At 44.6% G+C, this 15,155-nt stretch overlaps 1 protein-coding gene across 10 annotated transcripts in view; it reads right to left on the reverse strand.

Moving 5' to 3' along the window:
- Positions 1-15,155, reverse strand: part of Arsg (arylsulfatase G) — a 148,704-nt gene that overhangs the window by 62,169 nt on the left and 71,380 nt on the right. For all 10 annotated transcript variants that reach the window (XM_063241953.1, XM_063241954.1, XM_063241947.1 and 7 more), the window contains exons 6-8: positions 9,095-9,232; positions 2,494-2,690; positions 1,454-1,534 (exon numbers count right to left, since the gene is read on the reverse strand). In XM_063241953.1, the coding sequence (XP_063098023.1) occupies positions 1,454-1,534; positions 2,494-2,690; positions 9,095-9,232 (416 nt within the window). The remainder of the gene's footprint in view (positions 1-1,453; positions 1,535-2,493; positions 2,691-9,094; positions 9,233-15,155) is intronic.

Consider the following 15,155-nt stretch of genomic DNA (forward strand, 5'->3'; position numbering starts at 1 on the left):
CTCTACCACACCCTCCACCATGATATTCCTGCCTTAAGCTTCGTGCCATGCACGAAATCTGCGAGCCAAAAATCATGAGCTTTTTAAATTGAGAGTGCTCAGTACTATGGCCCTGTGCTGGGAAATCTGACAAGTATAGAAGAACAGAAATAACAGGGTTTCAACAAATACTTGTAAGAGCAAAGAAGCAAATGAGATACAAGTTGCCAAGTAGTGTATGAATTTCTTACTACATGAAGTTTTCTCTTTGAAGAATGGAGCCACAGTCCATATCCCAGAACTAAAGAGACAAAGAAGGTAGGTCCTCTGATAAGAGATCAGCAGACTCATTCTATGGAATGAGAGTTTCCCATGAAGACGTCACTTACAGCCCTTGATCCCCATTTCCTTGGTCCTCACACCTTTGAACTGTTAACCCTGGAGGACTCTGACTCTTGAGTCTTCCGGGCTTTGTAAATGAGCACTGAAGATGACAGGCTGACCCAACAGTGTCCCAGGAAGGGAAAGAGGAAATCATACCCAGCTCATGCAGCAAAGCACTCCCAGCTACACAGCATTCTTCCCAGCTATGCAGGTATCAGACACAGCCCTATTCACCTCCATCCTCCCCAGCATCTTCTGACCCACATCTCTAGGCATCAGAACTGAATGCTGATCCTAAATTGGACATAGAATTGTTGAACTTGAAGGAAACACAGGAATCAATATAAATAGAGAAGCAAACACCAGTACCCCATGCAATAGAGTGGTTCAGTGCCCTGGAAGGTAGTAGAAAGGTCCAGTTCTCCTGAATCCTGACTCAAATTTCCAGACACAAGGCATGGCCACAGTCTTTCAGCCTCTCACTTATAAAGTTCTCAAGGGATCTGATTCAAGGGATACCAGACTGGAGTTGAAAAGAAAAAATGATCAGCTTTTCCTCCTGGGGAACAAAAGATTCTGTTTCTTGGTAATTACAAATAGCCTGCCAGACTATAATGAAAGGCAATGTCTCTTCCCATCTGGGTACAGCTGGGGGCCATCCCTCAACAGCAAGCTGGGTGACAGAGGAAACCTAGTCTGATGGAAAGAGAAATGAAAAGGGAAAGATAAAAGGAAGGGATGGGGAAAGGAGGAGAGGGAGGAGACAGACAGCAAGGGTAGCAGGATAAAAAGCAAAGCATAGCATATTCACTGGAAGGTTTGCGGGTTGACTCATCTAGGTGAAGGGTAGTCCCAGGGAGAGTCCTCAGAAAAAAGGATAAAAGAGATAGTCCACTTTCTTTCCCTCCCAACTTGTTTCTTCCTCCCCAAGAGAGCTGAGAGCTAGTGTTTGGTGAGCCACTGGGTGCCTGTCTCACACTGATGCCCTAAAGCCTAGGATGTGTGTTAGCCCTCTTGGACGCAAATCCCATGACCCAGCCAGGACTCAGGGCCTGAAAGTGGGATTGCCAACCCCAGGTGAGGCCTCTACCTTGACGGGTCTGCCACGATCCAGTGAAAGGACCCATGCTGCCTGCCAGCTCACACTTCTGAGCCCATGGGCCATTGTCTCCTAGAAATCAGGGGGAAAGAAAACAAAACATGTAATTGTCACCAGGCTGGAGGATTCTTTCACCAACTCCTCCTTTCTAATCCCATGTCGCTGTGCATGGCAGGGAATTGTAAGAAATATTTGTAAAGGTGAACACAAGTCCTAGCTGTGAAGTTCCCTTGACATGAGTCTGACTCTACGAGGCTCATAGAGGAGTGCTTCCCCTGCTCCAATTGGCCCCATCCTGAACCTCTACCCTTATAACCCTTTACCTTCTTTATATAGCTTCAGCAATCACATTACCATTGTCATAATCATCAACCCAGTAGCTATACACTGAGCATCTATTATATACCTCATGCATCTCATAATCTTGCAACATGCTATGAAGTAGATTCTTCTAGAAGTTCAACTTTTAAAGGATTGGGGATTAATGGAACTCTCCCAATAGTAGAATATGGATTCAAATCCAGGTCTCAACTTGATTCAAAATCAGTTTTTGAACTACTTCAATTTTTAACTACTTCCCTTGTTCCAGACAGGGACCTGAGACACACACAGTCCCTATGTGGGCCCCTTAAAGGAATCACTTGTTCAATTACTAGGGCCACTGAGCCCTAGCCCTGGCAACCAATGGCAATGGATGTCTTTGGGAGCAGGAAGACTGAAGAGAAAACCCCAGAATTGCACAAGAAACACACAAACTCACAAGGTCAGAGTAATTTACTAGTGAGTAAAAGCAATATCCACAGAGCCTGAATCATGCATGGGGCCAGCCAGGTGCGTGCTCTGTCAGTGTAAACTGTTCCAGGGCTCAGCCTCAGAGCACGCAATAGACACACACTGAGCATTCAAGGCCAAGAGTTCAAAGCCAGCCCCCATTCCATATAGAAGGTCACTGGGTCAGGCTGTGCTCTTCATGGGGCATGTGCAGGATTATCCATTAGTGGAGCTAGTCAATGTAGCTTTTATTTCCTCACCTGTAAACCAGAAGAATGTGTGTTCTTTCGCTGTGCGGTCAACTGTGTCCTTGATCTCACCCACCAGACTGTCCATCTCCCGGAGACCTGCTTGATATGGCCTTTGGCCTTGTGGGTTTGCCAACGGCTGGGTCGCAGATATGGGCACGTGCATGTGGGCCAGGGCTATGTAGAGTAGGAAGGGTCTTCTACTGGCACTGAAAAGTGAGAGAGCTAGGTGGTCATTGCGGGAGGCTGACCCAGCTGGTCCAGTGCCCCTGGGCTGCTCCATGACTTCAGGAAAATTCCCCCAAAGGGTCTGCCCAGAGGCTCACGAAGGATCTGTTTACCTACAACCTTCTAAGGAAATGTGGAAATCATCTGGTCAGCTAGTTAAAAATGAGAATATGATAATAATACTGTCTTTTAATATTTACTGAGAACTTATTATAGGGGACTCATGCTGCCTAAATTCATCCTAATAAGCCCCAAAGTCTATTTTTTTTAGACAATGAACTAACAACTTGTGGGAATTAAAGGACTTGTTCCATGTTATACAACTAGCAAGTGACAGCCTGAATCTTAGCTCAGATCTGGCAAGAGCAAAGCCCTTGTTCTTGGCCGCTGCACTGCAGTGGAGGCATCCAGACCATAGCATCTGTCCTAGGAGATGAGTGGATGGCTCAGCTGACCACAGGAAATCCCAAGGACACATGACCACCAGGGGAAATTGAGATCAAGGCTCTGTTAGAGGTCTAGGCATCTGACCACTTCCATACTAATCCTGACTCTGTGGAAAAATGCAAAATAAAAAGCTTGGAGAGAGCTGGGGTGGCCTCTAAGCAAATTCTCCATGGACACTGGTACCGCTCGGAAAGCTCTCTGTCCCCCCACGCCATTGCCTGATGAGAGCAGCTGCAGGGATCCAGGTGGATGCCTCTTCTCAATGGCCACACATGGGATGGGGTCTTCTAGAGGACCCAGAATGAGGAAGCAAGTCACCTCACACACAGAGTGGCCACAGAAGCTGGCCCTGGACACCAGCTCACACAGGGTTCCCACTTTCCCTTTGGCTCCCCTGGTTCACCACCCTGTGCCTCAGCTCAGCAGCAAGGTATGCCAGAGAGCCCTGCTCCCGGAGCCACTAATAGGGTGGTGCTTGTCTGCATCCTCTCTGCAGGGATAAAACCCAGGACAGTAAAACAAGGAGCAAGGCAGAGTGTAGGTCTTGGGAAGCAGGAAGAACATGTTTGAATGGGAAAGGGAACAAAGCAGTGGGGAGGGAGAATGAAAGAAATAGAAAAGGGATTTTTAAAAAGAGAAACGAAGGGAAACAGGGAAAGGAAGCTTTCGTAAATGGGGAGGGGAAGAAGAGTTCACGGGGGCAAACGGGAAAAAAGAATTGGGACACATTACAAATTCTACATGGTGAATGATTGTTACGTATGGCAAACACGGGCTAGTTAAAACAAACAAAAAAGAGGGCGCTAGTCCCAAGACAGGGTCCTGTGCCTTCTCCATATTAACTCACAGGTTCCGCACCATATTTGTAGAGCTGTGCTGTCCAAGGGTCATGGAGCTGCTTGTAGTAAATTAGCAAAAACTAAGTCAAGTTAAATTTTCACATCTGTGCCTCCCATGCTAGAGTATAGATAACTCTGAGGACGTTATGCTAACTCTAGTCACCAAATGACAAATAATAGGACTCTACTCATATGAGGTTCTGGGGTCATTAAACTCAGACACTAAAAGCAGCAGAGTGAGATCAGAGTCCCCCAGCCCAAAGACTAAGGGAGCACTCATCTTCCCTGCCAGGCTGGGACCCCTGCAGCGCTGAGCTTAGGACTTTCCAAGGAAAGAGAACGATTGCTTTTAATTAGGGGAGAGGAGGAGGAGTAAAGAGAAAAGATGAGTAAAAAGAAATCAAAGGAGAGGAGAGGGAAGAAAAAGGGAAGGGAAGGGAAGGGAAAGAAGGGAAGGGAAGGGAAGGAAGGGAAGGGAAGGGAAGGGAGGGCAAAGCAAAGCAAAGCAGATAGCTAGGAAGTGGAAAAGAGAAATGAGGCGTTACATAGGTACAAAGTTCTAGTGAGCGAAGCTAAAAACGTTCTGCAGGGAAGCAGAAGTGCAGGTTGCACACTCTTGGAATGTACTTAATACCATAGAATTTTACCCTAAAAAATGGTTAAGATCAGCCAGATCTGGTGGTGCAAACCTTTAATCTCTGCACTCTGGGAAGCTGAAGCAGCCCAGCCTGAGCAACTCAGTGACTTTGCCAGACCCTGTCTCACAAGGCAAAATAAAACAGAGCTGGAGTTGTGGCTCAGTGTGAAGGCCCCGGTTCAATCCCCAGCCTCACAAAATGAATAAATGAACAAAAATAAGACTGTTAAAGTGGTAAATTGTGTGTGCATGCACGTGCATGTGCGGCTTTCGAAACCATGCCCTAGAAAGCTACACTGCGGCTCCTCTCTTCAGCTCCACATCTCGTGGGATGCTTGAGGTCAGGCTCGCTGAGATTTACCCCACTGAAACTGGCAAATGCGCCAGATGGGGTTGTTTTCTCAGGCAGTTGTGCATTAAACATTCACTAGCTCACAAATCACCATGGCACACAGTCTAGGAATGGTCCCAGTGCTCATCCTGAGCCCCACCTCCCATGCCCATCCTGAGCCCCATCTCCCATGCCCATCTTCCAAAGTCCCACCATTGCCCATGTCACATGAGCAGAGTCTTGAAGACACAGGTGATGATGAGAGATGGCAGAGGGCACAGATGAGGAGCACAGGCTTGGGAGAGCAGCCTGAAAATCCCAGGATGTTCTCTGGATGGCTGTGTAACCATGGGTAATTAACTTAACCTCCACCATCTGCGAAATGGGACAACCTTACCCCAAAGTTGAGAGTAGTGGGCATTTAATAAGTGGTATCTTTTTATTAATAATTAGGAATAATACATGCTAGCAGTAATAAAGATGAATAGTACCCAAAGATATGCTCATTCCCTGCACCCTGATGCCAGGCTAGGATTCATAAAGATGACACTATGTACCCACCTGTCCCCTGGGGACATCTGTGCCCCGAGGCACTCATCATTTCAGGTGCTTGTGCTGAATGCAAAACAGAGTTGGGGAGACTTTGTGTTTGGGGGGTGAAAAGTGCTGATTATAAGACAGCACTGCTACTTATTTTTGGTTTATTTTGTTTTGCTTTTTGAGACAGAGTCTTGCTTTGCAATCCAGGCTGGCCTTGGTAGTCCAGGCTGGCTTTGAACTCCCAGGGGTCCTCCTACCTCAGCCTCCCGAGCGCTGAGACTACACCACCATGCCCCGCTCCCTTATTTTTTTAAAATATGTCCACTTCAATTATATCTTAATAAAGTTGGGTGAAATATGTTTATGCACAAGCAGAGTATGGGACTGGAGGAACACTTGCAGATACATTGAAAGGAGTTGTCTTGAGGTGTGGAATTCAGGGTGGTGGGGATTTTTGTTGTTATTGTTTTCTTATCTCCATTCTTGTAAATTTCTAAAGGGAACACATTATTTGCATGTCAAAACCAGAGCGGTGAGCAGAAGGAAACAAACAAACAAATAAGATGCAAGAAGGAACATGCCAGCAGAGAGCAGATGAGGCAAGGTACAGACGTGCTGACGTTTCAGGGTCAGCCGCGTCCTGGAAAAACATCTCAGAAATGCAGGCAAGGGGCACCCTCCTTTCAAGAAAGGTTTCTCCCAGATGCCTGACCAGAGACAGACAAGTATCTAGGGGTAGCCCCCTGAGGTCTCTAGAATTGATGCTGAAACAGTCCCCATCCCCAGCATCTAGAACCAAAAGAGACTGACAGCTCTTTATTTAGAAATCTGCTGGCGGTTACTGCAGCCCCCAGCGTTGGACCAAACACACCAGGCTTGTGTCCACGGCCTTCCCCACTGGGGTCTCCTCTAGTTCCGTCTTCCTGACCTTCAAGACTCTTCCTCTGCATAATCTTCCCAGACCCTGACCCTGGTCCACCTTCCAGCACCTGGGCACACTGCTCTCTGCACAGCACATCCCTGGTTTTCCACTGCCAAAAATACTTGATCAAATGTTATGCTCAGCGCAAAAGCCATCAGCACTGCTACATCAGGATTCACTTTTAGCACCGTAGCTAGATTAAAGGTTCAAACTCAAGCAAAGACCACAAAAAAATGCTCCAGAGAGTCTTGGATAGACTTTCTTGCCAAGGAAGAGCAGAGGCCATGTTCCAGGAGGACCTGGAAGTCTTGGCAACACAGGTCCAAGACTCCGGGGTTCATAGTTGCAGCAGGGCCTAGAAGAGGAAGTCAGAACAGATGGGGCCCTTTCTGCTGAAGCTCGGAAAGTCATGGGTGAACCGTCATCCATTCCAGAAGAGATGGATACTCTGAATACCATGCTCTGTCAAGTCAAAAGCCAACAGGATCGGTGCAAGTTCATTTAACAAAGTTATCTCTTTGCTGTTTTCATTTGCTGGGTAGAATGTTGATTTGTCTCAGCTGATTCACTAACTAGTGGACATCCACACACTAGATCCCTTGCAGAGCAGGCATCATGCAGTCCTCAGAAGCCTGTGCTGTCTGAGGCACTGAGAAAGCAGGAGGAGACTGTCACCTCCAGCCACAAAGCATCCTCCTGCCATGGGACACAGAGGCCTGAAATCACCTCGAAGTTCAAAGCTAGGGGACATTCAGTCCACTAGATGGAAGAAAAAGTTTTGTTCTTTTTATATCTAAATCTGAGAAAAATCGACCCACAGTGCTTCTCAAAAAACTCCTTAGGAACTATTCAGATGCAATCTCAAAAGCCCTTGGGGGCCGCCTCTGAGATTAAGAATTTAGGTAGCAGTTTTATTATCAAGAACACATGCTAACTGGATTTCCTACACTCCTTCCTGTCTTCCTGGCTGGACTCTTTACAAAAGTACAGCTTAGTTAAGCAAGGAGAGAGGGATTCTTGCCCACCCAAGGAGCCCATCGGATCACTTATCCCCAGGTGGAATCCATTCTTAATTCTGCACGAGTAGACGGTGGTACAGTGCAGTACAATTGTTCTTGCTCATGTAGGCTAAGGCTGTGGACCAAATAAAAACCATTTCGTTGCTTTTGGGGAGCTTGTGATCTTGGGAGAAGGATCAGATGAGCATGCACTGGGTCCTTCTGACCTGACACAGGTTGTGAAGCAGTGACTCTCACACATGCAGGACTTGTTAGAGACACATGGCGACGTGGATGAGGTTTTTTGCATTTTGTTATTTTTAATTAGCAATTTCTTAACTTTTAAAGATCAGGGGGTCACACATAAGAAAGAGCCAGGTATCCTGTCTCTCTTGGAATGTGGAAATGTCTGACATTCCAGGCTCACATCCCCAACAAGAACAAATCAGTAGCTGGTGCTAGGTAGCAGCTGCTCCGTTTGAGATGGAGGGTGCGTTTACAAGTTCACTGAAGGTCTCACCACCTCTTAATACCGCACGCTCAGCCTGCTTCTCTCTTTAAGATTACCTATTTTGCCCTGTAGATGCTGGAATTTGAAGCCCTTATGTGATAAAGGGGGTATGTGGTAGAGGCAGCCAGCTGAATAATGACCCTCAAAAATACCTAGTTACAGGGGCTGGGAATTTAGCTGAGCAGCATAAGCGCCTGCCTGGCAGGTGCGAGGTCATGAGTTCAATCCCCGGTACCCCCCATCCAAAAAAAAAAAAAACCCTAGTTACTGGAATCTGGCAATATTTGTTTGTGCAACAAATGAAACTATATAGGAATAATTATGTTAAGGACACTGTGGTAGGGAAATTATCTTGAATTATTCTGATTGACCCTAAACACAATTACAGGTATCTTTAAAAGAAAGACACAAAGGGAAACCAAACACCGCAGTACACACCAGTAATCCCAGTTGTTTGGGAGATTGAGGCAGAAGCATTGCCAGTTTGAGGCCAGCAGCCTGGGAAAAAGAGGAAGAGGAGGAAGAGGAGGAGGAGGAAGAACACAACAAAGACATTAGCACCTGAGGAGAATTTTACCACAGATACGGAAATGGCAAGGGAACACAGGAAGCGAAGTTAGACTGGTGTGGCCATAAGCCAAGGAATCCCAACAACCACCAGAAAATGGAAAAGACAAGAAACAATGCTGTATTGGAGACTCTAGAGAAAAAAAAAATCCTGCCAACATCTTGTTTTTAGCCTCCTAAAGCTCATTTTGGACATCTGCCCTCCAGATCTGCAGGAGAATGTTTTAGCCACTAACTCAGTGCTTATTTGTTATAGCAGCAATAAGAAACTAATACACCCTGCCAACTAGTAAATTCAACAAATGCCTTGAGTGTCCCAATATAATAGACACTAAGGAGCTCAGGTTGCAGTAGGAGAAGACCGACTGAGTATGACTCTGAGGCACAATCAAGGCAGGATGTCGTAAGCTCCTGGGGATGTTGGAACATACCTGGGGAACTTCTATTCAAGGACTGGGGGGGGGGGGGTCTCCAGTTTTATTTGCAGGAAATATGCACGCATTGTTCTCTGTTGAGCAACCAAACTCCTTTTTGATCTGGACAGGGCTGAGGCTAGAGTAGGTAGACGGTGGGAAGGAGCAGGGTCGCCTTACCTCGCCTGTTGGATGAACTGGGCGGCTTTCTCGGCATACTTCTGTGCAAGGCTGCTCAGGTTCACGGGCTGCTCCACAATGTGGAGGTTCTCATAGAGGGGAAGGGCCACATCCATGTAACAGGCCCTCTCATGTTTCCTGCATAAAATCACAGAGAGTGGCGTGTTATGTCCAAAACCCATATAGTCATGGTATAGAATAAGAGGCTTTAATGCAGCAGTGCATTATGTATGTAATGTAAAACCTTTAACACTCTGACTCCAAAGGATTCGCCAGTCATGTCTTCCAAGTGTGAAACCAATAGAGGATATTTCCCGTTTTGAATAGATGTCTGTTACCCTTGGACAAGCTTTCTAGCTCACTAAGACTCTCACGAGCTAGGGACGTTATCACTGCTCCCATTCTGCGGGGAGATACACTGAGGTATGAATGAGCTGGCTTCTTTCAAGGCTAGTCTTGGTCCCTTGGCTGGCCTTCCCCCTGTTGTCTGCCTGCTTGACGACCTCTAGGTAAGGTTGGCAACACTTGGTTCTTTCCCAAGTTCACAATCAGGACTGTGGGTTATACAGCGCCTGACAATAGGATGAAATGTATAATACAGCCTGGGTAAATTTTAATTTTGATCCATGTGTGAAGACTTTGGAGATTAAGGAGAAAAAATGAATGTCAAGTCTAAACAAATCCTAGAAAAATCAAATTCAGTCATGGGTCTTAAGATTGACTGAATCTGATACATGGCTTCCCATCTACAGGGCGGAGTAACTACCATGATCTTACAGGAGTGATAAACTCTCAAACTTGAGCTTCCCTTCTGCAGGGTTCGAGGGTTCCAGGGTTGCCCGCACCCTTCTGAGGTATCCAGAGGACAAAAGAAGCTCACATAGTTTTGCACACTGCTCAGCACAGAGCAGTTTAGTAAACTCAAACTTCCTGCTCTGGCCACTGCAGAGGACTAAGTGACAACGTGAGACTGTTGAAGAGAGGGCCAGGTCACAGGGTGTCTTCCAGGCAGACAGTATTACACAGGTGTGACTGAAACAAACGGCCAGCTTTTCAGTGCAAAGTACCCATTACAGTTAAAGACACGCCGCCATTTAGTTCCCCCTAGAACATGCACCTTCACATTAAACATACTTATCCCAGTATGCCTGCCGCTTTCCGAGGCTGTCTGAAGTCCTCTTTCATGCATTGTGAGGTATGATAAAAAGAAACGACCGTGCATGCTCCTCCAGGGTGGCTTCCCACAGAAAGGTAGGCTCGTGGGAACCTTCCCGCGATCCTCACCTGCCTCATTCACTGCATCTGGCAACTGCTGACTCTTCCCCAACGTCAAAATGACCACTAAAGGTAAGATTTTGAGCTGATTCAGCACACGAGGCAGCAATGAAAGCCCAACAAAAGTTGCAAGAAAGAACTTCCACAATGGCTTCAGAAAGCGGCAAGAATGGTAACTGTGTTCCAGGTGGGAACATTTTGAGAGGATGTCATTTACAGTAACCGTTTTTTAAGTATCCACCTTATTTGTTGATGGCACCTCATGGATGGCCTAACAAAGCCATTAGGACAAAGTGTCCTCTCAGTACCGAGAAAGGATTGTGAAGAATTTGAAATTCCCTGTTACACCTACACACACTCGCATCCCATTACAGATGCTTATGAGATAAGATCTGACTGGGTAAATAATTGCCAAGAATGACATTTTTAGAAAAAGAAAAAATGTCATCACCATGCTGATCGTCACAACACTAAATTCACATTTGTGTTGAAATTTCAGCTTTTAATGATCTCACTGCTACTCTACCATCATTTAGTCTCTCCATCACTCATCCTCAAGCCAACCTTGTTTTATTTGATTTGATTTTCTTTTTTCTGAGACAGAGTCTCACTATGTAGTTCAGGCTGGCCTTGAACTCATAGGAATCCTCCTGCCTCAGCCTCCCAAGTGCTGAGATTACAGGCGTGTACCACCACACCAAGCTTTTATTTGAGTTGACTTTAACATGTGTAAAAGGAACTGTTTTCAATCCCTACAGCCAAAAAATGGTGGGGAGGGGGACCCTGACATATATCGCACCCTGATATAGCCAGGTATGTTACAGGTGTGCCCTCAAGGCCACAGTCGAGAAGAAGGACAGCAAGATTGAAGCCTTGCTTCTCAAACTAATATACACACACATCGTCTGAGCGTCTTTGTTAAAATGCAGATCTAGGATGGGGTCTAAAGTTCTGCATTTCTAATGACATGTCAGCCATTGCCACTATGCTGGCCCAATGACCACACTTTGACAAACAAGTGTGGAGACTGGAATCTGGATTCCTATCTGTCGGCAGCTCTGGTGTCACCTGGGCACAGTAAATGTTCTTACTGGTAAATCAGGTACATGCCTGCTTCACACAGGTGTGGAGAGTGCCTGGAATGTAAGAATTTATCCATATGCAAAATTTTTTTTTTTTTTTTGTCTTTTTCCTTTTTATCGGTACCAGGGATCGAACTCATGACTGTCTGCTTGCAAGGCAGGCGCGTATGCCGCTGAGCTAAATCCCCAGCCCCAAAATTATGGTAGTCTTTTCTCTCCTCTATTAAAAAATTATACTATACACATGATTAATCTCAAATGCACAGATAGTTATCTAGGGGAAGAAAGTTCAAGGATTTTTTTTTTCAAAAGGGCATCCATAATTCACACTGGGTAAATTATATTTTGCTATAAAAACAAATAATTGGTGATGTTATGATCATGGTATATAATTGTGCTTGGTGATCCACACCCATGATCACATCACTCGGGGAGGCTTAAGCAAGAGGATAAGAGCTTCAAGCTCAGGATAGTGAGACAAAGAATCAAAATTCAAAATAATGATAACTAAAACTGTAAAAGGCCTGGATATTCCTCAGAGTGAAGATCCTGGGCCAAATCTCTACTATTACAACAAATAGCTTGTAATAGTTTCTATAACTGTGCAATATCCTTCCAATTACACCTAAATAATGTTGGCCAATCAATTTTTAAGCTAACAGAGAAACAAAATTTCCAATTATGGCTCAACAATGATTAGGTGAACTTAGCAGTAACAAAAAATTTATATAACTTCATGTAAATTTCTTTATTTCTTCCAAAACTAAAAACTTAAGCCATATTCAAACTGAGTCTGCATAGAATTCATCCTTTAATTCAAACTAATAACACTTTCAGAGGAAAACCACAAGTTCAAGAGCTGATTTTGACACCCATCAATATCTCGTTTTCCCACATTGTATGTAATCTACTTTGTGCCTCCCTGCACAGAACACAATTTTATTCCCGGTTATTGACATGCTTATAGCCCTACACTTGGTGTTTGCCCCAGTTACAATATCGCTTTTATCCATTATTCATTCCTACCTCATTCAGCACTTAATTTGTTTTGAGAAAGGGTCTCACTTTGTAGTTCAGATTGGCCTTGAACTCACTGTGTAGGCCAGGCTGAACTTGAACCTCCAACATTCCTACTGCCTCAGTCCAACTGCTGGAATTACAGACATGGTCCACCACATTTAGCTAGTAAGTTATTTTAAAAATAAGATCTACAAATTATCCATGAACTATAGCAGTTATGTGAAAGATGGTGCTTCTCTGTCTTTTTACCCACTTACAGATCACCTGTGGATGCCCTACTTCTAGGAGATTCGGAGTTTGGGTTTCATAGTCAGCCCAAAATTGTGCTTTATAGCATTAAGATGAAAGTATCTTTTCCTCTTTACCTAGATAACTTCCTGTCCTTTTTTTGCCATTCTGAACCACAAAAATCTTACCATTTATCTTTCTTTATTATAATCTTCTGGATATAATATAGTACTTGAAGTATGCTTGACCACATTTCTAACATTGACTCTCATTCCAGGAAATACTGAACATTTCTTTCAATTTTCATGCAATTTGTAAAAACTCTAGGATTATGGAGAAGTGTTTGGGAACTTTGGAATTTACAGACATGACAATCAAACTCAGAATGTTTGAGATCCTGAATCTAAACTTTTAACAAAGTTAGCATAATTGGGTGGTTTAGTCACTTCCCTGTTAGCAAAATAAAATACTAAATGCCTACAATTTAGAGGAGAAGTTTTCACTGACTCAATTTCAGTTTGTGATCTGTTAGATCCATGGTAGAAATGTAATGGGAAAGGGGCATGGTGGAAGAAAAGGTACTCAAGGCATGCAGGCTGGATGGAGGGAAGTACGAGAGGTGTGCAAACAAGAATACATTTTTGCTTTTAGGGACCATCTCAGACAGGTCCTGACATCCAAGCTGCACATTCAGATACTGAATTCACCCGTAAATGAATTCACTAATGAGGACAGTGTGTATAGAAATCAATCAACTTTCAAACTCACAAGACACTTGAGAGCCATTTTAGATATAAAGCATAATACCTGGTCTGCTGCTGGGAGACAACAGTGCATTGAACACTGCGTATTCTCACCCACACAGAAACCTCACACTTGGATCATGCAAATCCCTTCAACCATCCTGCTCACTGAGCAGCACAGTGGGAGCAGGGCTGCAGTTAGTGAGCCAACAAAGGCAAAGATCTGGCCGTGATGAAGTCACCTCCCTGGGACAGGATGCTTAGGTTCTGGCAGATGTCTTTTTTTTTATTAAGGAGAAAAAGAAAAAAAAAAAAAACAGAAATAGGGTACAAGTTATACAGAATTTCAGAAAAAATAAACAGTAGGAAATCACTAGTTAATAGATTACATATTGTTATCTTAGAAATAGTTGTTCAAGTTACAAAATTAAAGCATATAAAGTGGACTTTCAAACAGTGAGACTGCAAACAGTTTTGTTCAATGATCCAGCAAAACTCAGTAATATGGTGATCTATCTTATACACTTAAATATATATGCGGTTATATTCTTTAGAGCACTTTCTTTTCCTTTCTTTTGTACAATGACAATTACACATTTTGGGTTTTATTACTCCCACAGTTCTTATTACTTTTTTTTGAAGAGAGTAAAACCAAATGTGACATACCAGACAGGACGGTCATACCAGGACAGAGTCAGTCAAATCAGAAGGATGAACATAACAGATAATGTAACAACAAAATACTAGGTGATCAACAATGGTTACCATACTGCCTCTTGCTATCTTAAAAAGAATTGCCTATAACATCAGTTATAATAAAATTGAACAAAACAGTAAAGAATAAAACCAAAACATTGGAGACATTACAGGGCTTTAAAAGAAGATAATAGTCACCCGGAATGGGCGTCATAGTGAATCTTACTGTCTTTACAGTTGTTGCCTATGCTTTCGAACTTGGTACTATCAAGCCATACGCGGCGGCTCTTACATTAACGATGAGCTCTTAGCGCACCACGGCAGACTCGCGTTTCCCCCTGCAGCTCACACACCTGTGGCCTTAGAATCAGGCGCAGGACCCGTGCTGGTTTATTAGCTGCATAAACCTGGTTGCCTTTTTCTAATGATAATTCCACTGCAAGCTCTCTGCAGGAATACAGTGAGGAGAAAATGGAACCCCCTACCCCACAACTGGAGTGAACCTTGGTCAGCACCTTTCCTTGGAGTCTCTCTGAATAATGCTCTGAAGATACGGACACGGCATGGAGGAACCCACCAAAGACTCGGTCCCTGCTCTCCCGTTTGCTGTTAAATGAGCATTCTCTCAGCTCACAGAATATGTTTTTAAAGCATCTTATTTGGTGCCTGCAAGGCATTCCAATGTCAGAATGATGTCATTCTTGTCTAGGAGGTGGGAGGGGGTCACGAGGGGCACCGTAATGTCCCCCCTCTCTCTCTTTCACTCCCTTCTGTGTTCAGTGTCTGGGCCAGGGAAGGGATCCTAGAGCAAAGCCAGGAGTCAGATGAGGAAAGAAGCCCCGCCTGTGTGCCCAGGCCCCACCTGGGCAGGACATGGTCTCCCCTAGCCTGTGCTGAACAAATCAAGAACCCTGAAAATTCCAACAGGAAAAAATGCCCAGCTCTCGCCATTGCCTCGGTGTACAAATAATGCACACACAGTCACCCCCGGTGGCCCCTACTATACCCTCTGTCTTA

Source organism: Cavia porcellus, unplaced genomic scaffold (genome assembly GCF_034190915.1).
Source record: "Cavia porcellus strain 051 isolate PalLab524CR breed Dunkin Hartley unplaced genomic scaffold, mCavPor4.1 scaffold_32, whole genome shotgun sequence".
In the NCBI taxonomy this organism is placed as follows: Eukaryota; Metazoa; Chordata; class Mammalia; order Rodentia; family Caviidae; genus Cavia; species Cavia porcellus.